Source organism: Heptranchias perlo, chromosome 3 (assembly GCF_035084215.1).
Source record: "Heptranchias perlo isolate sHepPer1 chromosome 3, sHepPer1.hap1, whole genome shotgun sequence".
NCBI classification, from domain to species: Eukaryota; Metazoa; Chordata; class Chondrichthyes; order Hexanchiformes; family Hexanchidae; genus Heptranchias; species Heptranchias perlo.
Genome location: NC_090327.1, coordinates 135,889,743 through 135,916,158, shown reverse-complemented (window position 1 = coordinate 135,916,158; position 26,416 = coordinate 135,889,743). Strand labels below are relative to the sequence as shown.

Sequence of the window (26,416 nt, the reverse complement as noted above, 5' to 3'; positions counted from 1 at the left end):
TCACTTCTGTAGTTTTTAATACACCGCTCTGGCATACCAATATTTGTCATGTTATTTGTGAGCCACAAAGTAATTGTTATATAAATGATTATACATTTGAAGATACTCCCCTCACATCTTCAGACTACAATAGTTCCATTAAGTCTACTGTTCAGTATCGATGAAACACTGAATATGTTTGTGAAGTTTCATACCTTCCCTACTGGAACATTTTTAACATCTTCAACAAATACCACTTCTCTAAGTGGCCACTGCTCTTCATTTACTTTTTCCTCCTCTTTAGGTGCTGGAGTGGAACGCCTACGTTCTGGATTAAAAGAAAGAGAGTTAACCGATTATACCTAAACAGTGACAAGTTATGTATAATTGGCCTGGCATTACTGGTTAATAAAGAAATTAAACACTATAGCACAGAAGCAGCTGAGGGAATCATAGAATCTTACAGCACAGAAGGAGGCTGTCCGGCCCATCGTGCCTGTGCCGGCTCTATGAAAGAGCTATCCAATTAGTCCTCCTCCCCATAGTCCTGCAATTTTTTCCCCCCTTTATGTATTGATCCAAATCCCTTCTGAAAGTTAATACTGCTTCCACCACTCTTTAAAGCAGTGCATTCCAGATCACAACAACTGATTTAAGAACTTAAAAATGGGGAAACTACAGAGCCTCTCTTTGGCATACTTACTGTAGGGTAGTGATGCACTACTTGCAATAGACGATGCATCACTGCAGGTAGACGCTGGAGATGGCGGTGGTCCCATCTCAGTCTTCACTGTTTCTTGTTTGCTCTCTGTCCTGTACCAGAAAAGCGAAGTTAACTGCATATTTCGAAACAAAGATGTAGACTATTCCACCATGAAATTATACTAAGCAAAAATTATTTTGAACAGTTTATTCAGATACAGCAAGTGAATATCAAAGATGAATCATTTTAACTATTGAAAATGAATCAACCCAATGTTAAAAACCCAGTTTTAAACATTCAGAATCAAGTGGGGTTGTTATTCCAAAAATTATGCTGCTTCATTTCTTCATATAAAGGCTTGCTCTGGATATTATGAGTTGATCAAGTAATGCCTGGAATGTGGCTGAGCATGTTAATTTACAGTCGATCATAAGTGTACCAACATAAATTGAAAATATTTACAGACAATTTTAAATCTTGGAATATCAGACGTTATTTTGATAAATTTTGCCCTCAAATGAGAAATGTTAGTGCACGAAGTAGAGCATACACCATGTTTTGGACTAAATGAATTTAATGGTTGATGTTAAGTGCAGCTAAAACAGATTCATTTTGCCTGTTGATCAGTACAAACGTGGGACAAAACGAGACTGTAAACAGTTAATGTTTGATCTGGTGGCAGGGAGGAGAGTTCAAACACACGAGGATATAACAGACATAGTCCCTAATGCAGAGTAAGGAAAATCTTGAGGGAGCATGCACCGATACTGTACTGAGGAATCTAAAGCTCGCCCTTCATGCTAAAAGTTTTCAGATAGCACCTGTTTCATCTGAAGGATGGCACCTCTGACAAAGCAGCACTCCTTCAGTACTGCACTGAAGTACTAGCTTAGATTATGTATTCAAGCCTTGTGTGGATTGAACCCACAACCTTCTAACTCCAAAGCAAGAATGCTACTAAATGAGCTAAACTGAAAAATGGAAAGGAAAAATTAAACCAAAAAGGATATTAATAATCAAGTTTACCATCATTTAAGGACTCCTATCATTTATCTTCAACATTTTGCAACTTAGAAAATTAGTGTAGGGTTTACAAGTTATTTTCACAAGACACATTTATCCATGCTTTAGACTAATACGAGAGCAGGGTGACTATGGATAATAATTTGTATTGCAAAACTGATACGATGAATTAAAAACAAAGTCACTTGCTTTCACCCAATTAACACAATGTACGTATAATTATAGCTCAATGTACATAAAGGCACTGCATACATAGGTGGTGAATTAAGGACATGACATATTCCCAGCCTAAGACATTTTAAGTAGGTATAGCATTACATCAACTACTTACTTATTTTCAGTGCTTTTGGACAATTTTTCTAAGTTTTTCAAACTTTCCGGTGATCGTAGCTGAAATCGACAGCTGTCGTTCATATTCCAAACTGACTCCATCAATACACCAACTTTTGGAATACCAGCACTAATGGAAAAAGCTACTGCGCCAGCATGGTAAAGTGGATTATTTCTCAAACAGACCTAATGGAATAAAATTATATTTCTTGACTTGACACTCATTAGAAAGGTTTAGACACAACTAATTAACCCAATTTAACTTATTCAGTCTTTGTACATCTAAAGTTGAAAAGTATTCCTTTCAGTTGAATGCATACAGCGAAATCACAATGCAAGTTTATCTGGTTAAAATGTCCTTTCCCTACCTGCATTAAAACTACTTTATTCAATTCACACCAAACTGCATTGGTGGCTCACTTTACATCATTCTGGATTACTAATGGAGTTACGGTTTTAGAATGTATTCAAAAAACAAAGGGTTCTCCTGACCTGCGTTCCAACAGTGATGTTGGGCATTGAGGAAATGCCGGCATTGGACTTTGGCTTTTTATTTTTGGCTCTGGCCTTCTCAAGCATCTTTTTTCGTTGACTGAAAGGTACTACTCCCCTAAGGAGGAAAAAAAAGTCACCTGATTCAGCAAATTGAAGTAAGTATATTAAACACGAAAGCTACTTAAAAAAGAGCTAAAGGATCATTTTTATGGAAGCAGCATGAGCATTGAAAGGTGACTCATCAGGTACCACAGGGATCGGTTGTGATGCCATTCTTGATTTTTTTTTTAAAATATAGATTGAAGGATTTGTGGGAAAGTAGTGTTCTCCAAATAAGCAGTCATCAACAGTGAAGAACATGCAGACAAATTGGGAAATTGGGCCAAAAGCAGATTTTGTATAATGTAGGGAAATGCAAGGCATCAAACTGGGGATGGGAAACAAAATAAAAAGGGACAGGCAACAGGAGGGAGATCTGGGAATTTTAATGGAAAATACCCTTAAACTTTTTGCACAATGTGCAGCTGTGGTGAAAAGGGAAAACTGGTCTTCAAGCTGATGGCAACTTAATGGGAGGTAGAGGTGGTTGTGTAAGTACACGAATGCGTCAATAACCATGGACTTGTGGTGCTTGCTGAATTTGAGTGTCGGGCAGGAATATTAGAATTTTTTCTGAAATGGGAAAAGGGGATTGTCCTTTTTTTGCTTCCCCCAAGGAGTTGGCATTATTGTGACAGAGTAGTGTACCAGGTTTCACCGTCTTAATGCACAGGATGATCAATGGTCTTCTCTTGCCCTATTATTCTCAGGTATACTGCAATTTAGAAGGGCAGCAATTAGGTTTCGAAGAATCCTCAATGTATTGAGCTTTTTTGAAGAGCTGTCAAATTCCCAAAATTCCCAATATAAAATGACAAAGGAAGACACTATATCCAGATTTGTAATTAGATCCATAATCGTTGGCTATTTTAAAGCTGACGGCAGGGCTCATCTCTATAAAAAGGACAATTCCACGATCTGTCATGCCAAGGGAACAAATCCATTAGATGGGCAAAAAATCAGAGGCTCCATGCCTGCAATTTCACAAGATACACTATGAGCAGCAGTCCTACGAGGAGCGTTGGATTGTGGAATCACCCCATCTGTGCATAAATTGGCTGCTGCGTTTTCCTACGTTACAACAGTGACTACACTACAAAAGTTTTTTTTTTTGGCTATGAAGCACTTTAAGACGTCCTGATGTTGTGAAAGACACTATATGAATGAAGTTCATTCGTAATGAGTTAATTGATGGCGTTGTGAGACAGATTCTTGAATATTGAGGGTTGGGTTATGAGAAAAAATGGCCTATGCCAAGACATCACTCTCAAGAGGAGGATGGGAGGAGACATGAATGGAGAAATTAGATCTAGAAAAGTTTTTCTGCTCTCCTGATTTGGGGACTAGGGGACACAGTTTAAAGTTAAGGGCGTAAAGAGAAAATAATTCTGGCAACTATTTTTTCCCCAGTAACAGAGCAACAGAAATATGAATAAATAGAACTCCGGGCCATTAGGTCTAGAATCACAGTATGAAGCCTCATAGGTGGTTTGAAAGCGTTGGCTAGAAGGACCGATGGTCTTCTGTGCAAAATATTATTTTACTACAATTTTAAACAAGTGCTCCGTATTTTACAGCTCAACCAGCACCAGTATTTCAACCTAGCTGCATAGTTATTCACCACATAGAAAGGCGGTGCCCGAGAGGTGATCTTATAGAAATATATAGAAGATAGTTAGGGGAGAAGTAAATGAGGTTATTAATTTAAATTACATTCCAACAATAGGTCCAAATTCATAAAAAGGTAAATTTAGGATGGATCTCACACAGAATGATCAATGCCTGAAACAGGCGTCCAGATATTAGTCTAAAACCCCAGAATAGTTTAAGAAATAAGAAGCTGAAATGGGATGGGGTGAGGGGGTAGATTCTCTCAGGATGGATGAAAGGAGATGGGACAAATGGCCTTCCTCATCCATAATTATCTTGTGAATTGCAATTGCTGAAGCTAATTCTGGCTGCTGAAGATCAACCTTGATTTTTCCTCTTGTCAGAATAAACTAAGCAGCAACTGAGCTAGAGGCTCCCAGGGGATTCTTGCCCCTTCTCAGGAGCCACTAAATGTGGCTACCAATGTTGTTTGAGTCTTTGGGAACAGTCCATATCTGAACTGTATTCTAAGCTGCAGGTATTTTTGTTTGTAAAGGCATAAAACTTGCATACTATATGCAGGGGGGGGGGGGGGGGGGCGGGTGGAATAAAGAGAAACATGTTTAAACTACTATAATATATTCCTGTTAACTCAGTCAGTTCATGCTTAAAAATATTCAGATTAGTTATTCATGAAGGAATTTGAATGTCAGCTTAATGTTTTTTCCTCACAATTTCAATTCAAATTAACAGATAACTCCAATTAAGCAACTTCAAATTAAGGAACATCTGCTAGTACACATCAATGCTCCTTGTGAAATGGCTCTTAAAAAATTGCTCCCAACACCAAGGACAGACCCCTTGCCACCAATACTTCACCATTTTGCTAATATAGCTCAAAATACATTCCCCGAGTCAGAAAGGACAAAATTATAATATACTACTGCTTTTTAGCAAGCGTCCAACATTACTCAACAAAATTCCTATTGACATTATCCGGGTTTGAAGCATTTCTCCGAGCAAATCTGATGCTCAGATCTGCCCCCTGCTGTATCAGCAAGGAACAAAGATGGTGGGTGTCTCATGGATTCATTCTATTGAATTTTTGGAGATCTTGAAAGAGTATTGTCTTTGATCAAAATAAAGAGCAAGTTAACCGAGCATCAACAACTGCAGTGCAGGCCTCAGTCAGCTGACAGAACATGAAAACAAAGGGGAAAAAAAACACTCAACTTTTGCAAGTGCAGCAATGTCTTTCCAAAATCAAAGATTCTTCGGAAGCTAGCAAAAAACTAAATCAAACCTGCATGGGAAAGGGTTCCGCTAAAGAATGGGCAAACACCACAAATGTTAATGACTGATAGGAACCGTTGGAATTGCTGCCAAGAAAAAGAAAGAATGGTGTTGTATGATGGAATGGGGACAAAACAACACTGACCAAGACAGCTCTTGCATGGTGCTAAGCTCTGAAAGGCACAGTGCAGTGCCCAGAATGTGGAGTGCCCATTTGTACAGAGCTTGAATGAACATTAACATTTTTAGTCAAGTTTATGAAAGCTTGCAGGAATAAAGTATCAACCTGTTCCTGAAGTATCATGATGATCGCTGTTCTCCATTTAAAACATTCAGGCAAGTAGTTTATTTTAAGGAACATTTAAACAGAATCCACTGTCAAAATAGTGAAACAGAAAGCTGGTAAGTTACAGTATATTCTGTTTTATTGACTAACCAAAGCCAACATATGTACTTCACCAATATGGTGAAATTTTACAAATGCATTCAACACTTACCACCAATACAGGCCATTTTCCAGCTGGACACATGTATACAGGGCACAACAATGCAAAGATACAATTCTTTCTCCTTGCAACTCTGGAAAAATTTGGGCACTGTGCTCCAGTTTAGAAGCTACAGAACATAACGTCTCATCCACCCATGTGGCAACCTAAGACAAAAAGTACAATCATACATTGCAATCATGCTGGTAGAAAAATGTACAGCCTCCCATTCCACAGTTAAGAACTCCCCCATTTAGACACATACACACACACTATTTGGTTGTTTCCCAAAATTTTGATGCACATGAAGATATTCATTGCACCAATGTAGCAAAATTTAGATGTTGCAACATTCCCTTAAAACACTGAGTAGTTTGGATTGTTTTCCAAACACTTAAAGTTTCCTATATCACTGGAAACAGATGAATGTTAACTATGTTAAAAATGAGTAGCTCCAATTGCAAATGAGTAAAGGCACCCTCTAGTGCAGCACTAAGCCATAGTGACCAGAAAATACCAGAGTCAGTACAGGTCCGTACCACGTTAGCTGATTGCAGCCTGGGTAGTGGTTGGTGTGGTATAATTGACCACAATAAAGGGGGTAGAAGATTCCTACTCGATTGCTATCCAGTGGCTCTAATCAGAAATTGTGCTTGTCTGGTGAGGTTCAGCTGTGGTATCCTACATAGTCAAATAACCTCCCATCACAATGCAGCAGTTCACACATGAAAAATTATCTACTTGATAACCATGGGTTGCTAGCACCCATGGAACTAAAATCCCAAACAGAAGTCAGTGCCTTCAGGTAGGAGAGAAAAAAACTGGCACAAAAATGCATGCTACACATAGTGAGTAATCTCTTGAAAAACTGCTCTGCTAAATAGTGTTATTTTGGTAGATTAAGCCACTTCATGTAGAAATGTTTTAAAGTACTTTTATGTAATCCAATCTGTTGTGAGACAGGAACTATTACATATTGACTGCACATCATGTCCCAGGCTGTTACTCACATCCACCTAGCACAATTGGATCCAGCTTCACCAGGTCTCTGCTGGGTCAGCAGGTGAAACCTTTGGCTAAAGCAAAGCGCCCTGTGGAAATAGAGAACACATTGTGCATCTCAACCCAATGGGCCAGAATTTGCTGTTAGATGCCGTTTTCACGATGCTCACTGTCTGCCTCACCATTGAAATCCATTGAATGGCGTGAAGTTGCTGTATTTGCACGGTAGATACGAACTAAACTCACCACAGAAAGTTAAGGCTTGTCATTTTCAGCGCAAGTACCTTTTTAACAATGTGATAAATGTTAATTACTGTCAATCAACTTCTCTGGCACTGAAAATTAACTGTTATAATTGTGGAGTCTTCAGTCCTTCATAATTGTTGAGATTTTAAAAATGTCAAAATTAAAATTAAGTTTTTTTAAAAAAACTTCTTTTCTGTCTCTTTTCTCTCTCTCAATCCAATCTTTCTTTCCCTCTATTTCTTTTTCTATACGTGATTTGACATTGAATTCACCCATTAACTTACATTTCCTTGTACGGCCTTGTGCTGTTAATTTCACAATCCTTTAATCTGATTGGTTAAGGAGATACACATTGGCTTGCTCTGTTCACCCAGGTCCCAGATTACCTGTTTCCCTCACCGCCATAATCAGCTAACACTTTCAGCAACTTGCCATGCAAAAAATTTAAAAACCTAAACGGGCAAGGGCAAGTCTAACGGTAGATGCTGTTAGATACCCTGTTACAGCAAATTATGGCCCAATATATGCATATTTTGCTGACAAGAATGGCACTGGACAATAGCTACAAGGGAGGAGTGTGGAGAAGGCAAGTAAGGGAGGGAATAAAGAGGGAAAGGAGTCCAAGCAAATGTCATTAAAACAGGGCTTACATTTTCAGAAGATACCTTGAACAACAACCAGATTAAACACTCTTGGCTTCTAGACATCACACCAACTTAAAATGAATAGTTTTTGAACAGTAATTATTTTCACCCATCTTGAGCTAGTTAATCAAGAAGCACAACTAAAACATCTAGAACAAGTTCCCAAAGTACAGAACAGCCGAGGAATCAAGTTATTTAAAACCAGATCTGCATTCAAGATCAGCCCAACAAAGCCAGCCATGAAGATAATGCAAGGAATAAAACAGAGTTGGTGACAATTTGCCACAGAAGTATAACGTATCAGATTCCATGTCCATCAGTTCAAATATACTCACTTTGTTGTTCTCTGTAGCAACTGTGGCTCTAATACTATTGGCAGCCAGCAGGACAATCTTCTCATTGGTTAAACTTAACTGTGTGGTTCGAGGATGGTGCACAGAGGGATTCTTTAGGGTTCGGGAGAAGATTTAAAAATTCAGTTAGCACGTGCAATTAGACAAGAATCAGAGGTAATGCAAAACAAAAATTAAAATATTCATACCTGTGTATTTCTATATGGTTCGGATTCATTCCACTTCCATTGATACAGTTCACCTTTGCTGCTTACAGCTACAAGCTCAGAGTAGAGGGCGCCGATAACTACAAATTTGGTACCATCCTGCAAAATAAAAAAACAGGATTTGAATAAATGTACTTGTCCAGGCTTCGCTTCAACTGCTCTGCAGAATCCATTTTTCTAGCAGGAAATTTCGTATTGGTCATATGGTACATCCTCTGACCCACCTGGCAATGTTGTTTAACCCATACTTGCATGGTTCAGATCAGAATTAAACTTAACACTACAAATTTGAGGCAGAAAAATTATTTCAATGAAATATTAGCCTCTATTGTAGCTAACAATTTTGATGAGTCATGGCAGACCTCAGGCATAATTAAGCTAACCCAGTCCTATGTGAATACTTTAGTTAAGTGCCCTTAAAGACCCAAGTCTTCCTGAAACTCATGGAGCATACCAGTGATCTAAAACATCTTTCCCACAAGAAACAAAAAATATTTTCCGCTCCCCCACTCCTCAGAGAAAGGAATGTTGAAGGTGCAATGGTAGTGATAGCAAAATGGATGTGGCACTTGGCCCTTTCAATCTCGTCACTCATATCACTCAGTTCTACAAGCAGTAAATTGCCTAATTTATTTCCCACCTCAAAATTAGAGCGAGCATCATAGTTAGGATCCTTTTAAAAATCAACCATTACAATGATAATTCTTTGCTATGTTCTACCCAATTTGGCCATACTATATTTTTGGTTAGATGCTTGAGCCTAAGCATTTTGTGGTACTGGCTGGTTGGACATGCGTGTAGCTGAACATATAGGCCTGTTATACTACACATTTTCAATTTTGGCCTTGCAACAACCCAAATCACAGTATAATGTGGGCACAAAGCAGCTGAAATCAAATTTAAACAAGCGTTGAGGTACACCAAGAGATGCTTGTACCACTTCAGCTTTGCATCAACTGTAGTAAGATATTAAGTTTTTTTTTTAAAATATAAATTTAAACATCAGCAGTAAGGTTACTTAATTGGCAGTTGGATGTGAGTGAGCTGAGCGCCGTGCCCATGTGCTCAATTTCCCTTGACAAGAATGTGACATGTTTCAAACTAGTAACTGCAGTATATTTTTTTTTAAATCGTTCATGGGCATGGGCGTCGCTGGCAAGGCCAGCATTTATTGCCCATCCCTAATTGCCCTTGAGAAGGTAGTGGTGAGCCGCCTTCTTGAACCGCTGCAGTCCGTGTGGTGAAGGTTCTCCCACAGTGCTGTTAGGAAGGGAGTTCCAGGATTTTGACCCACTGACGATGAAGGAACGGCGATATATTTCCAAGTCGGGATGGCATGTGACTTGGAGGGGGAACGTGCAGGTGGTGTTGTTCCCATGTGCCTGCTGCCCTTGTCCTTCTAGGTGGTAGAGGTCGCGGGTTTGGGAGGTGCTGTCGAAGAAGCCTTGGCGAGTTGCTGCAGTGCATCCTGTGGATGGTACACACTGCAGCCACTGTGCGCCGGTGGTGAAGGGAGTGAATGTTTAGGGTGGTGGATGGGGTGCCAATCAAGCGGGCTGCTTTGTCCTGGATGGTGTTGAGCTTCTTGAGTGTTGTTGGAGCTGCACTCATCCAGGCAAGTGGAGAGTATTCCATCACACTCCTGACTTGTGTCTTAATGTATATTCGACTATTAACTATCACACTTCACATAAATTCAACACCTTGGCCCCGCTAAGGGATTTTTTTTGAGCCCCTATGATGGTCATAAATGCTAACAAATTTAGCCATCATGGTCAGAATTTTTTTTTTAAATAATAAAAATTGCACAAATTCAAAACGGTTACTGAATCATAGTGCCACTTCCAAAACCTAGTATTTAGCTTTGGTCCATCAACACATTTTTTTTTTAAAAATCACTCACCCGATCAGGCCACCACTGCAGTTCCTCTCCCAAGGACACAGGGCTTTGGACCGGAAGGCTTTTCTTATCCAAACTCGATTCACCTTCTCGGCTTGTGGAGCCTCGTTCATTATCAAATGAGGAACCATCAAGCCATCTCCTTTCGCGTAAACGTAAAACTGACTCACGTTCACGCAACAGATCGGAGTCTCTCTCTAAGGGAAGAAGGAGAACTGGTATGCAATGGGGTCACACCAGTGGAATAAAAATAAGCCAATCTCTAGGAAAACCCTCCACAGTAAACTAAAAGCAGTGTTACACAAAACCTGTGGGTAACAACCCTGCACTAAGCTAAAACAAATATATTGAAGACTACTAATGAAAAAAGGAGTTTCCTCTACCATTTATTACCTGATTATTGTCTCACAATATAAAATAACTGCTTAGTTTTAGACCCACCCAAGCTACCCAACATTCCCTGGTCAAAAGGACAGGCAACCAACTGCCTTCCAGGAAACTGTCAATGCCTACTTGTAAATGACTGCTAGAAGGTGCTTAACAGCACAGAAGTTGAATGTTGTTTCGTAACTCCCTCATTTCTTGGAAGACCCTCAATTCCACTTAAATTCTCTTTTCCCTTTCTATTATCAGACAAAAGCAAGTGTTTAATTTCATTTTTTAAGCTTCTAATGCAAGATTACACAAGTGGATACCAAAATTAAAAATATAATATTTTGAAAATATTCAAAGTATTTTATCCTCTTGAAGTTTCAACATATCACAGCAAACTTAATTTTTTTTTGTTTTGCACTCCCAACAGACACCATTTATCTTGAATCAGCTATCTTTGCACCTCCCATTATTTTCTTCATTCAACTTTGGAACCAGATCACTTAAACACACCAGTTTTCATATGATGTCACTTGTACATTTTAGACTAGTGACAAATCGGCAGCAATAGTCCATTACTTTTAGGCCCGATGTACATGCAGCAATGCAGCCCAAAACCAAATATGTCCATTCATGACTGCCCATCTGTTACTGTATACAGGCCACTGCACTAACTGAAGTAAAGGATTGATTTCTAATGTGGAATAAGCATGCAATTGACAATATCTGAAATTTAACTACAGCTTTATAGCTTACCAAAAACGTAAAAGATTACACTAAATTGCCCACAACTGTTACCACCAGAAGCAAAATACATTAATTTTTGAAAACACAGGGAAAGGAGAAAACACCTAGAAAGGCACAGGAAAGCTCGTAAAATTATCTTGGCTTCAAAATACCTCTTGATGAGCCTAGTCTGGAGAGAGAAGAGCGACGGAAGGAAGGATAACCAAAATAGCTGATGTCTTCAGAAAACATAGCATCAGCATCAATGATGACACTCGGATGAGCAGAATGGATATCTGCATCCAGCAATGACATAAGATCCTCTGAGGAGGGAACATAGCAATATCAATAGTACAAAACAAATTCCCATGTGAATGTGCAAAAAAACATACAATAGGAATAATGTGGCTAGCATATTAAGATTAATAGCGAACATTCCATCAATAAAAAATTCAACTAGCATGTGACCGTCATGAATGGAGCATAAAGGATCTTTGTCGTTACAAACAACATTCTCCATGGTAAAATTTTCAATACCATATACAATTTTAGTACAATGTTACATTTTCAAATGATTTAAAATAAATAGTATTTCCTACATGTTACAATGGTATTTGGAGAATTGGTAAAGCAATTTTGAGAAACAGGGAAATGATTGCTGAAAGACTGCACTGTTATTTTACACACAATATGAGCTATAGAAGTTTCAAACAGCTCCTTTCGTCAGACAAGCTACACATCAATATCTTTCAGAATGGGAGGGGGAAGAAAAGTCTGATTTACAAAACTTTAGTAAATTTTGCACTCATCAAGGGGAGGGCTGTTTATGATAGAATTCAATAAGTGTGCCATTCCCTTTGAAGTAACAGAGTAGACAAGGTTGATGCAGAAGATGTAATATATTTGGATTTTCCAAAGGCCTTCGATGAGGTATTGCATTGTAGACTCATGGCTAAGGTCAGAGCATGTGGAGTCAGGGTACAGGTAATAGAATGGCTATCAAGTTGGCTACAAAACAGAAAACAGAGTAGGGGTTAGGGGTAGCTACTCAAGACTGGCAAAAGGTGGGAAGTGGCATTCCACAGGGATCAGTGCTGGGACCATTGTTGTTCACAATTTACATTAACAATTTGGATTTGGGATTCAGAAGTACAATTTCAAAATTTTAGGAAGGCACCAAATTTTGCGGTGGGGGGGGTGGCGGTGGAGTTAATACAAAGGAAGAATGCGTCAGAATGCAAGAGGATGCTAATAAACTTGCAGAATGGGTATGTAATTGGGTGTGTATATATATATATATATATATATATATATATATACACACACACACATAAAAAAAAGTGAGGTGGTGCATTTTGGTAGGAAGAATAAGGATGCCATGTACTGTTTGGATAATAAGAGTCTAAACGGGATAGAGGACCAAAGGGATCTAGGGGTACAGATACACAAATTAAAAAGGAGCAACGCAGTTTAATAAAGCCATAAAGGCAAATGAAGCACCATGGTCCATTAGTAGAGGGACAGAATTGAAAAGCAAAAAAGATGTTAAACTTGTATAGAACCTTGGTCAGACCACATTTGGAGTACTGTGCACAGTTCTGGTCTCCACATTGTAGAAAGGATGTATAGGCATTGGAGAAGGTGCAAAAAAGATTCACAAGGATATTAGAATTGAGGGGATATCTTTATCATGCTCTTTTCTCTACTAAAGGGAAGGCTGAGGAGTGACATGATACAAGTCTTTGAGATAGATAGGGTAGACAGAGAAAAAGTTTCTATTTGTGAAGGAGTCCAAAACTAGAGGTTATAAATATTAAATTGTCACTAATAAATCCAACAGGGAATTCAAGAGAATCTTCTCTACCCAAAGAGTGGTAAGAATGTGGAATGTGCTACCTCAAGGAGTAGTTGAGGCAAATAGCATAGATGCATTTAAGGGGAAGCTAGATAAGCACACGAGGGAGAAAGGCATAGAAGGGTATTCTGATCGGGGTCGATGAAGTAGGCTCGTGTGGAGCATAAACGCCAGCATAGACCAGTTGGGCTGAATGGCTGTAGTTTCGATGCAATTTCTTCTGATATTCAGCACCTGAAGCTGGTTTCTAATTTATGTATTAATTCGTATTTATCTTTGATACTTTGCATAAATTATGCACTTCTTTCAGGAATAGCAAGCAAATAATGTTTCTGGGCTTGGACATTAAAACTAACCTCTTGGTTGATAAGCCATAAAACCAAAGCAAAAAAATTCACTTTAAAAAGAATGTCCAACACAGCAGTCACATTTGTTATAACGGCAATTTTTTAAAATCCACAATTACTTGTAGCTAACAATTTAAATGAGTAAGTTACAGGATATTGAAGGTGCATTATTATACACTTATTGCTGGTCATAATCTTCAGAGCTTTCTTTCAATCATAAGCCAACAATGTCCTTCAAGAGCCAGATTGTTAAGACCTTACAGGCACATAAGCACTCTCTAGCCTACCAATCCAGCCCTTGAAGTCCAGGAACTTCAATCCTATTTGCACTTGTATTTCCTATTTGATGAATTATCCTGTTTGAATATTGTGGGGGGTTTTGAAAGGTCTGGTTTAAGCGCTGATGCCTCACAAATCATAATCAGAACAAAATCTATTTGGAGCAGTAATCTGAGATAGATGTGAATTAATAGGAACACTGATTGATACTTCGCATGTGGCCCACAGGCTCCTTCTGTAGCCTACAAAAACAAAAAAAAAATGAACTCTCCTCCTTCAGGATAGTTCCATTTTCTAGTTTCACAAAATTCTAGGTCTGCTGATAACAGCAGAAGAAAAGGTAACCAAGTCTGAAACTGTAATCCTAATATCAAGCTCACAAACCTCCAGGTAAATACGATTCACTTGCTGTATCATCACCATCATCTCCATCTTCATCATCACGGCTGAGTAGGTTGTTTACAGCAAGATTGACATCCAAATTAGTCCTCTGCAATTCCCGGATAATAACACTTCTAGATTTGCCTTGCAATACAACTTGCGCCTGTTTACAAGAGAAAAGACTAAATTGAAGTATAGAATGGAGAATTCAGTTTAAAATGGAAAATGTGAAATGCTGGTTAAGATCAGATTTAATTAAGTTTCTAAAAGATGTTAGTAGAAAACTTGGAACAGATTTTTACAAGATGGCATCAGTTCTCTAAAGTAAGAACTGTCGCCTTAGATACTTTCTTTAAAAAAGAGTAACAAGTAAAGATGAAAAACTAGAACTTCAATGTCCAGACACCAACTTTTATCTTTAGATATTTAAAAAATTCACTGACTGAATTGCTCTCTCTAGTATTATGAGCTAAACCTGTAAACAGCTCAGATGTCCACCCACCCATTTAACTGGGTACCAAACTTCTTTCTTAAAATTAATTCCTGGGATATGGGCATCACTAGGTGGTGGTGGGCCATCTTATCAAACCACTGCAGTCCATGAACTGAAGGTACTCACAATACTGAATGAGAGCACCCTACTCAGTAATGAGGTAAAGGAGTTCCAGGATTTTGACCCAGCGATGATGAGGGATGCTCTTAAATGTTTCAAACATTCCTGAAAAGCTGTATTATGATACTGGCAAACACAAAGAATGCATTCAAGCAATACCTTTAGCTGAAAATATCTGAGACCAAAAATAAACAATGTCCCTCCTTCAATCATACATGCATCCAGTACTACCAGTTTAGCCCAAAAATGCTTTATATTGCACTTATATTACAGAATTCATTAATATAGCCCAAGTATCCTGGCTATTGGGCAATTCAGCCAGCTTGTATTGAGGGGCAGATTCCATAGCACTAGTAAACTATATATTAAAAAAATGCATGCACAAACACCATTGTTCAAGTTGCAGTTCATGGCATCATTTTCTGGTTACCAGACCATCCCCACTAGTCAGTCAAATGAAATTCTGCATTGCTGAGTTTAAAGAACACAGTGAGCCAACATCCAGAGATGATGTGGTCTCTTCCTCCAGTCGGGCCAGCAACAGTAACCTGGTTGATATCTCAGCCTCTGGAGGAAGCACTAGTACTTCATTTATCTTAACAGCCGTGGCTTCAGCAGCAGTGCTGTGTCAAGCAGGAGTGCTATAAAGTTAAGTGAAATACTCAATTTCTGTCCCAGTTTCCATTACAATGTGATTATGCTCCACTGTGAGCACATCACTTCCAGTTTACACAAGGGATGATAGAATCAGCATAGGATACACATTGGAATGAACATTGAAATTCTGCACTGTTTTGATGAAAACTGTAGTCGTAATGCAAAGTGACTCAATGACAGCATGAGTGAGGCAAAGTTTAAAAGTGCATTGAAAATTCAAGGTGTTTAGCATGTTGACGTTATTTTATTGCCACTATTAACTCACTGCAGTTCAAGTTCACTGTTAAATTACCACAAACCAAAGTTTTTTTGATTCTTAAACATACTTATTCCATACTAATGGTCATAATCAAAAACTGCCAATCCCTGGAGTGTATTAAACCCATATTATGAAGCTTTTTTTTGACTATTCACAAAAGAGCCAAGCACTGCACAGTAGTGAGAAATTTTAACTTGGAATTGTGAACAAAATTTAGTGATTCTAACTTTGTGCACCAAGTATAGCACGTTATATAGCATTCTGTGTAATAAAGAAAGATAAGCACCTTTCACAGTGGGAGGTTGCCCTCCTACTGATTGAAGCTTAACTGTTTATAGTGCAGGATAGCAAAAATGGTGAGCAAAGACCACGGGCACAATAGTTTGACAGATGCTTGCACTATCAAGGCATTCCTTCTCCAGCAAGCAAATGTGTGTGTGGGGGGGGGGGGGCAAATAGGCAGGCAGTTTTTAAAAATATATAAAAAGCACTAAACTGTCCAAATGCATTTTGTTAAGTAAATTCTTCCCTACTCCAAATTTTGGGCATCACTAGAAAAATACCACATCAGTCAGTAGGTGTCAGCAACATGACCCAGTACCGCAATGAAACGGTTGTGTTTTTTGGCTGCTACTGTCCTTGCCACATCATTTACAGTTGCAGGAAAACCAAAAAACAAGTCTAGCAACAACTAACTTTCAGAAACCCATCAATAAACTGTATTTTATAAAATTGCAGCAGTGACAGTAGCAAATGGGACCGAAACTATGCACTCCTTCGTCTCTTTTTTGCACCTGTAATGGATTGGGAGTTATTGTAATTTTTTTAAACCGATAATTGCATGTACATGTTGCACATGAATTATAATTAGAGGGGTCATGTTAACTATACACACATCTGTAACATCCATAAAATATTTTTCAAATTTAATGGAGATGTCACAATTAAGGACAGACTGCATCAAGAGGCGACAACATCTTGCATCCTTACTAGAACTCCAGACAGTAAACATCTCTAAAATAAAATGTTACCTGTAACTTAAATACTCAATTCAATTACCTAATGTTTGGCATAAATAAAACAAACAGGCGTATGATCCAATTACCACTTGTCCATAATTGAACCCAACAATTGCAAGGGAATTACTGGGTCAACCAACTTATAAAATAACATTGTACAGCTCATCACAGTATTTATCTATTCTATAGATGGAGAAAATATACAGAATTTAAAATTCCGTACCCAATTTCAAAGTTTAACAAAATGGACAATTATTTGGCAGCGCATTGTCATCACGATTGTAAATAATGCTCAAATCCAGCCATTAAAACTCACCACTAATAATGAACTAGAATGATACAGGTGCTGCTGATCTTCTCAATCACACTATTATTTGGCATTTAATGCTCATATCATACTATTAGAATTTGTAGCTCAACATTTCAAGTTGGGCCATTTCTTTTAAGGTCAAATTCAATGCCATCCTGTCCTAATCCCTGCGCTCAGAATTTCAGGCCCTATTCATCATAATCTCTCATCAGTGCCAGCCCAATTTAAATTGGTTGAAACACATCCAGCCTCTACTTTGTCCAATGGGATAAAGTCCCTTGCATAGTTCAATGCCAAAATTGCACCATGTAAGACAATTCCCTAGCAATTGCTGTCACATTACCTGAGATATAAGTTCCTCTGGAATGACTGATGCTGGTATAACTGGCTGTGGTTGGCTTCCCAGAAGTCCAGAACCTCGATCACGACCAGTACGTATCACTCTGGTCTGCCTCCTTGAATCTCTTGCCCCCGTTGATGATCTTCCAGAGGCCCCACCGCTCACTCCAGAACTCCAACGGCTCCTGAATGTGTAATTCATGAAGTCTGAATTAGTTAAACTAGTATAACTGGAATTAGAAAGGGGTGAAAGCAAAGATTCATACAAGAAACCTGTGAACACCATGAGAGATTAAAAAGTACAAACCATCTTTATAGAGATGCTCCTGTAGCATTTTATACATAATGATTTACTCAAGAGCGTCATGACTTTTAAATAGCAACAGGTAGAAGGGTTAAAATGATGCATTCTAGATCAGCCAACCGCAGCTTCTAACAAGTGCTTCACTTAGCCTTGACAAATGAACTGCAAATGTGAAATTCAAACATGCATTAAATAATGGGGAACTTTGGTCAAAATCTGTTACTCAACAATGGGTATATCAGTCAGTGAATGTTGGTAATGAAAAACCCAACAAAAATGCAGCTTTGTAATTGGCTGTAGTGGGGGGGGGGGGGGGGGCGGGGAGAGGGAGGAAGATGGAAAAAACTTATGACAAATGATCTTGACGAAGTCTGGCTGAATTTTCTAGCAATGTGGCTACTAGCTATATTTTGTATGTTGACCAGCCAGGATAAACAGAATTTGCAATGCAGATACTCAACACCTCATGGTGCAGATTCTTCCAGATGAAGGAGAATCTTGATTATCTGTCTTAATTTGGTGGGGGGGGGGGGAAAGAGAAAGAGGAAGGGAGAACCAAGGCCATATTTGGTGGATATTCCAATTTGGCAGATAATTAAGTCCTGAACTCTTTAGTAAACTTATGGTAGACTGTTTTTGTTAAAGAATTCTGGTTACAAATATTCAGGTGCATGATAATGAGAGAATGCACAATGTAATGGGTCTGTTTGAACCTGCATTGCATATCAGATGCCAGCCAACTTCATTTCAAAAGGATCCCATAACCAGATTTTCTTTATAAATGTGTACTATTCTAGCTACTTTCTCAGGATCCCAGATAAGTGTTTTTCTACAGTTCATGATGACAGTAGTTTTTAAATTTTGGCAGCTGAAATTTCCATACCACCACTTCATTGACAATTATACCCATTATTTTATAGTCATAGTAAATCCCATTTCACAGATCATTTACAATGCTTCACGGTTTGAATTGTTAATGGATGCACACGAAACACTTCAAGTCAACTGTTTGCACATGAACACCATAAAGCATTTATTGCTCTGCAAATCTTTACGGTGAGTGGCAGTGTTAGAAAAGCAGTCACCAGGATCCCCATTCATGAATTCAAAAAAGAGAATGCTTGTGCAAGTACCATGTCACTGCCACTACATGTCCAACTGAATTGTTAACAGTAATTGGTAATGTATGCTAGTAACATTTAGCAGCAGAAAGCCCATTCACAAGGGGAAACCAAGCAACCCATTTCAGCTGTGAGGAATGATAAGTCACATCCCAGAATGCATCAATGACATGCGCTATAAATAACAGCTGAAATTTACAGCAAGCAGTTTTCAAAACAATTTTTAACCACCCTAGTAATGCACATTTCTTTGGCACATGGGTTGACTTATAGGTCACGTTGACCTGGAACCCTGCCAAAACTTACCCAAGGGGGTTGCCTGCCAGTCTGCCCAGAGTATCAGAACCAGACAGAAACCATGGGGAATCACTACTCCTGCCTGGCCTGGAAGTCCTTCCTGTCCCTGAACCACTGCTCAACTTTGAACTGGAAACAAAGATGGGAGATGGGTTACAACACAGGTATCCCAAGCCTTGTAGCTCAGGGACTTTACATTTGCTGTAATTGGTGAATGACCAGCCAGAGCAACACCCTTGGGCAATTTTTAGCATTCAAAATTTATACTATTTGCTACACTTTTTTGTGGCTAGCTGCCCAGTAAAAAAAATTAAATACAGATATTAAAAACAAATTCTGCCTTTGCATTTAAATGCAAAGTTTTCTTTCCTGCTGAGGGCAATGTTGCAAACTACTTCTAAAATAAAAATTTGGGAAAACTCACATTAAGCTAATATTTTTAAACAAGTAGAACTGGACAATATGCAATGCAAAACTATTCAAAATTAAGTATCTCCATTTAGTTCAAATACCTGTTAGCTCTAAAAAAAAATCATTGCCAGAAAACGTCTCATTAGCATGTCTATAGTTTGCTGATGTCACCATGATCTGATAAATCTTAATTCGTAGTGGACTTTATTAAAAAAAATAGCTGTTTAACAATTTTGGAAGTTGTTTTTTTTTTAAAAAAGACTAATTCTGTCCAGAAAAAAGGCAACCTTCAAAAATGAAACATAAGCACAATTTGGGCTATGCTTCATTTTCACAGATCAGCAGAAAACAAAGCCTAGTCAGTTCCAAAGTTGTTGGCGCACAATGACTTCACCAGCATTTTGCGACCATAGGTGTGTCAAGAAAAACCATCTTTAAGACTTCAACATTTATATAAGCAGCCTAAGATTGCTGGACATGTTGTAATAAATCAGTTTAACTTCAAAGCAGACAATATTGTTGCAATGTGCAGTATTTAAGCAAGATGGAGTTACAGGTCAGATGGTACAAGATCTTACACAAAATAAATTTAGCACCTAATTTTAATTCTACAACAATCATGACAAAAAGCACAAAATTGGCCAGAAAGATTTTCTTGAATCTAAACAATTATAATTGGAACAAACAGAATAGTACATCATAATTCTATAGCCAGATTGTATTGCAATTTGATGGTGACCAGTTAATAAAAGACATTTACAAAATAAAAAGTTCAACTGAAAACAAAAAGCTACACACTATTGGCCTCCCTTCAATGCTTACGTGCACATGTAAAAATTGCTGGTAATACCACCAAAAATGTAAGCACTGAATTAGCATGCAAATCAAAAAATTACAGGATAATATACACTATGTACCTTTTTAAAAATGGATAGACTGCAAATTAAGTATATACAGGGATGAACAAAACAAAAAGTCAGCAGAATCAAATACTTACCCATCACTAGTATCTGGTTTTCCCAGCTCCAATCTGTCTGGTTGAACAGCAAAGCTAATTCTGCAGATGCGGCCATCCTAGAGAGTGTGTGTGTGTGTGTGTGTGTGTGTGTGTGTGTGTGAGAAAGAGGGGAAAAGAAAAAAGATTCCAGCATGAAATACCACTGCTGAACTTCAAAATATCTAAGTGATTTCTGTAACACAGCTAAAAAAAAACTATAAATTGTCATTACACACAGTACTAAAGTCAAAGTTTTCACTCAAGGTTCTCTTGGTTTCATCTTCTCTGGTTATACAAGGATTGAACTAGAAGGCAAAGCTTCTAATAGATTAAGGCACCTTAAAAAAAATCTTAACTTCTTAGATGTGCATTTTCAGCCAATCACCACACTGTTACACAGATCTAGTATTGCATTAAAACAACAGTACATCAAAACATAATTTGTTTTTCACAGTTTTAATTTTCCCTCATGTCACCAGTGTCATTTTTTTGGTAAAACAATATACCAATATAGTGCATGTTAGATAAGAAGGCAGTTATGCCACAATAACTCTCCTATGCCGCAAGCTTTTTCCATCTGAATTTTGGGCTCATCGAGGTAAGAATGATCAGCTTCAGAGAAAAAACTTCCTTACTTCAAGCCCCCAGGTATAGCAGCTGGATACAGAGTATAGCATCTATTCCAACATGCTTCAGTCCCCAAGCAAACTAATGCAGGGTTGCAGAAGTTTTTCTTCTTTGTGGGGCACATAGTTGAATATCATGGAGCCTCGGGTGTCACATATAAAGTTTAAATTGATTTCTCTGTTAAAATACATACAGGTTTTGGTTCTGATTTAGGATTTATTCGTGAATGAAGCAACAGCACTGAATAGTCCTTTCCAAACCCACAAAATTCAAACAGGACAAACCAGCAAATAAGAATTCTAAGCACAAATGGGAGTGAATTGTCTGGGATTCAAGGGCCATTTGTTGGGGAAAGAAGGGGGCCACATATCGCTAGGGCTGTGGGTTGGACACCCCTACATTAATGCACTATATTGACATTTTTGTTTTTCTTACAGCCATTTTGTAGCCCCAGTAAGACTGTCAATTTAGTAATTACAGGCAGTTTTCTGTCATGAACCTTTTCCCACTAGGAACTGAATGGAAGATTGCCCACACTCATGTCATGCTAGCCAGCTGACAGGAGATTTTCATTGCTGGGCTGAATTTGAACCGAAGTGAAATGTCAGTGTCTAAAATCCACCCAGCTCTCATACCTGACGTTTGATAGTGTCTCACTTTAGAGGTCAGGGAGCAGCAAGCTACATATGAAAATTAGAAGAACAGTCCTAGTCATATCCTTTAATAAATTGTTGAAAGTTTTGGAAAACTTATGTTATATAATCTCATTTCTTGTCCTTAAAAGTCTGCCAAAAACATGGATTGACTTAACAAACATACACATTAAATCAATGCAGCCTGCATTTCCTTTGAGTTTTACACTGGAAAATACTTCTGATGAGTTGCAGTTTTGAATCCAAAATAACCTGTATAAACCAATACAATTAGTTTATTTTAATCTTCTCAAACATAACTTTTTATTCTTATAACTTCACCCCTCTAGAGAAAACAGCAGCATTAGAGCAAAATTGGACAAGTGATGATCCCACAGCAGGTCTTTTTGCTACCACATCTCCTCAAACTAACATTGAACAGCTGGCCTTCAATTCTCAATGGCTATCAGTGAAGCTTCACAGCTGCAGCAGTCTTGATTCAAGCGAAGTGGACCGGACAAGACTTTTCTCTCCTCACCCAAGACTTATCCATTGGCTTAATCAACTGGAAATTCACCTGACAAATCAATTATCTGAATTAAAACTTATGTCAGCATGACAAATCATTCTCTGCAGTGATGATCAAGAAGTTGCAATCATCTGAAAAATATCAAGCAGAGACTAAGCGCTTCCCCACAGGAAGGTGCAGAAAGAGTATTTTGAGGGTTTTTAAAAAATATATATATACTTGCAGATCTATGATATTTCTCAGACTAAGCTGTATAATATGCTGTTTTATAAGGACAGAAGCGTTATACCACATAATGGAGAATCTATTCTGTTGCTATGGTAAATTTAAGGTCACAAATTTGGAGGTAATTCAGAGTTTAACTGCTGTTCAGGCTGCATATCAAACTGCTGACTTTTTTAAAAAATTGTTCTTAGCATCAGTTAAGAGGCTACAGACATTGCAACCCTGTATTTTCTGTTGCTGGAGAATTTCTCTGGCATTACAAACTGCTTCTTTTTGAAGTAAGACATAAAAATTATTGCATTAATTGAATTGTGACAGGCAGAAAACATGCTAGACATAACTTTGATTCTATATATGAATGGATACATCAATAGTGTGCCAGTGAGTTGATCTTTCCAAACACACGAGAGTTAGTTTGAAGGGAAATTCCATGAGAAAAAAAAACATTACTGAAACTCAATCTCCTGCCATCCTGAGTGTAAAATAAAAATCTAATGATTTAAGTACAAAATTAATTCTGTTCCCATATGAAATACCCTGCTGGGAGTAAACTCACTGAGTAGTTATCTAGGTCAGTGGAAATCCACAGAATTTTTTATATCAAGTGTAGTGATTTACTAAACTTTCAAATAAAAAAAAACTGCAAGCTCATCTCTGCCCATTTAAGAGCACAATTGGTAAATACATACAGTGGAATGCATCGAACAAGATCCCAGATTCTATCCCTAGTTCATTAATTTCAGCCAAGTGGTAGCAACACTACAACTGGCATCTGCAACTTGAGTAGGCAGGGGGAAAGAGGGGAAATTTTTTTTATAAAGAGCCATAGATGACCACTGCTGGAAAGTGCGTATCTATGGAAATGGAACTAGAATGGGTTTGGGCTGAGCTCTGTTGTCCCTCCAATGGTGAAATAACCTGCTGAGACACACTGTATAGATTCCTCTCTATCCTCCTTTAAGATACTCCTTAAAAGCTACCTCTTTGACCAAGCTTATGATCACCTGTCCTAATACCTCCTTTCGTGGCTCAGCCTCAAATTTGATCTGATAACGCGCCTGTGAAGCGCCTTGGGACGTTTTATTACATTAAATGCGCTGTATAAATGCAAATTGTTGTTGAATATCCCTTGGATAAGATATCAGAATGGCCATCAGCGACAGGACTATACCCCAGCAAGAATCACCACCCTCGGGAAAATCAGGAATTTAACAAGAACAGGCTATTTTGGATTGTTTTCAAATATGAAATGGCCACCCTGTGATTGGCTAACACCATTTATTTCACCTCAAAAGATGGCTATTTTGATGATCTAGCTATCTGCTAAAATCAAAAATAACTGTCCAGGCATCTCAATTAACAAAACACAAATATAGTACTGAGTGATAGTAAGAATAAAAGAATAATATATAATGCATTAGAAGTTTGGCAAATAGGACTTCCTGTCCCAATGATGGTCATACATCATGATGAGTCACACTTTAATAACAGCGTAAGAAGTAGGAGCAGGAGTTGTTCATACGGCCTCTCGAGCCTGCTCCGCCATTCGATAAGATCATGGCTGATCTTCGACCTCATCTCTAGTTTCCTGCCCGGTCCCCATATCGCCTGATTCCGTTGGAGTCCAAAAATCTTATCTAGCGCAGCCTTGAACATATTTAACGACTCAGCACCCACAGTCCTCTGGGGAGAGAATTCCAAAGTTTCACAACCTGAGTGAAGAAATTCCTCCTCATCTCGGTCTTAAATGGCCGACCCCTTATCCTGAGACAGTGCCCCCTAGTTCTAGACTTGCCAGCCAGGGGTAACAACCTCTCAGCATCTGGTATGTTTCCATGAGATCACTTGTCATTCTTCTAAACTCAACCTCTCCTCATAGGACAACCCTTTCATCCCAGGAATTAATCTAGTGAACCTTCGTTTCACCGTCTCGAAGACAAGTATATCCTTCCTCAGATAGAGACCAATACTGTATGCAGTACTCCAGGTGAGGTCTCACCAAAGCCCTGTACAACTGTAGTTAGACTTCCTTACTCTTGTACTCCAACCCCCTTGCAATAAAGGCCAACATGCTATTTGCCTTCCTAATTGTTTGCTGTACCTGCATGCTAACTTTTTGTGTTGCTTGTACGGGGACACCCAAGTCTCCCTGAACATCAACATTTAATAGTTTCTCACCATTTAAAAAATATTCTGTTTTTCTATTCTTCCCACCAAAGTGAATAACCTTACATTTCCCCACATTATACTCCATCTGCCACCTTGCCCACTCATTTAACCTGTATATCCTTTTGCCGGCTCTGTGTCCTCCTCACAGCTTACTTTCCTACCGAGCTTTGTATCGTCAACAAACTTGGATACATCACACTCGGTCCCTTCATCCAAGTCATTAATATAAATTGTAAATACCTGAGGCCCAAGCACAGATACTTGCTGCACTCCACTAGTTACAGCCTGCCAACCTGAAAATGACCCCTTTATCCGTACTCTGTTTTCTGTGGATTGGTTAACGGAGAGAGTAGGGATAAACGGATCATCCGTAAAGCCTGTAAAAAGCCTGTTAATAATTTACATTAGAAAAACATTTGCCCATCATTGCTGTAATTACAGCCTCCTGATACTAGGTGGTACCCATCACACACTTTGCTACTTCACAAGTCTTTTTTGATTTGTGTTAATTTTTGTAGCTTTTAAACTGTTTGGTAACTTTATTTTGCTCCTTACATTTACTGATCTCTTTTGTTCCACACCCACACCCTGTCCTTCTGACCCACATCCAGGCGCTCCCGTTCCTAGCCCCTGCTCCCTCTTTTGTGACACTAATTTTTTAGACAATTTTCTAAAACCGTGGCTCTCTTCTTGCCCACCTTTTTTCTCACTGCATGCTCGTGGCCCTTCCACCCTGCTCCTCTTCAGTCTTTCCTTTCCCTTACCAAATCTAAATTTAAAGCAAGCCGTGCATAGTAAAAAAAAACTTATGACCAATTATTACACAGGCTCTAAGATTACTACTAATTCTGCTACATAATTAAATATTAGTGTCCAAAGTTCTAAACCTGGATACTAAAAATGAACTGTGCCAGTAAAAAGAAAGCAGATATAATTCAGCATTTTAACACAAACTACACTTCATTTATAACCAAAAACCTTGAAATAAAGGATAATCTCAGCACGGCTATTAAGAAATTATACATTCTCGATACAGTACAAAATTTGTGGATTGTGCACGAGATATTCAATGGGCTTCAGTGTCACTTTTGTAAGTGAACCTCATGTCCCCCATGGCCAGAGTGCACTTTTGCTTCCCAATACCTAGCTAAATTGTAGGTTTCACCCAGAAAGCGCAACATGGACCCTTTGTTGTATATACCAATTAGTGAAATCATGCATGTGCATTCTCCTGTCTCTTGAAGGAAGACGGACAGAAAAACACGCGAGAGATGAGAGACAAATTATAAACCAAAGTGGCTTATTTTACATAAAATAAATGAAGACAATAAGTTTATACATCAAGATTCATCTATTTCCTGCCACTCCTGGTACCAGAAAAATAATAAAATGTGACACCACCAATGCTCCAAGCAGAAATGCACTTTTAAGCTAACTGCTCTCTCTTTCTCATGCTTTTATTACAAGCATGAGAAAGAGAGATCATCTAATCCCCCTCTCAACTCTGTGCAAAGGAGATTGGCCCACTAAGCAGTCAAAGTTATCACACTGAATAACATGTCTCCACTTTGATGTGGGGCCTCGTGGCACCTGTCTATT

At 38.5% G+C, this 26,416-nt stretch overlaps 1 protein-coding gene across 7 annotated transcripts in view; it reads right to left on the bottom strand.

Moving 5' to 3' along the window:
- Positions 1-26,416, bottom strand: part of ubr5 (ubiquitin protein ligase E3 component n-recognin 5) — a 182,900-nt gene that overhangs the window by 125,862 nt on the left and 30,622 nt on the right. For 3 of the 7 annotated variants that reach the window (XM_067982020.1, XM_067982021.1, XM_067982025.1), the window contains exons 4-16: positions 20,636-20,712; positions 19,237-19,356; positions 17,510-17,690; positions 14,312-14,471; positions 11,620-11,769; positions 10,352-10,563; positions 8,431-8,547; positions 8,225-8,335; positions 6,010-6,164; positions 2,528-2,645; positions 2,037-2,221; positions 683-792; positions 195-307 (exon numbers count right to left, since the gene is read on the bottom strand). In XM_067982020.1, coding sequence (XP_067838121.1) covers positions 195-307; positions 683-792; positions 2,037-2,221; positions 2,528-2,645; positions 6,010-6,164; positions 8,225-8,335; positions 8,431-8,547; positions 10,352-10,563; positions 11,620-11,769; positions 14,312-14,471; positions 17,510-17,690; positions 19,237-19,356; positions 20,636-20,712 — 1,809 coding nt within the window. Of the gene's footprint in view, positions 1-194; positions 308-682; positions 793-2,036; positions 2,222-2,527; positions 2,646-5,798; positions 5,816-6,009; positions 6,165-8,224; positions 8,336-8,430; positions 8,548-10,351; positions 10,564-11,619; positions 11,770-14,311; positions 14,472-17,509; positions 17,691-19,236; positions 19,357-20,635; positions 20,713-26,416 lie in introns of those variants that run through there. The other 4 variants (XM_067982022.1, XM_067982026.1, XM_067982023.1 and 1 more) reach the window with 3 other exon arrangements.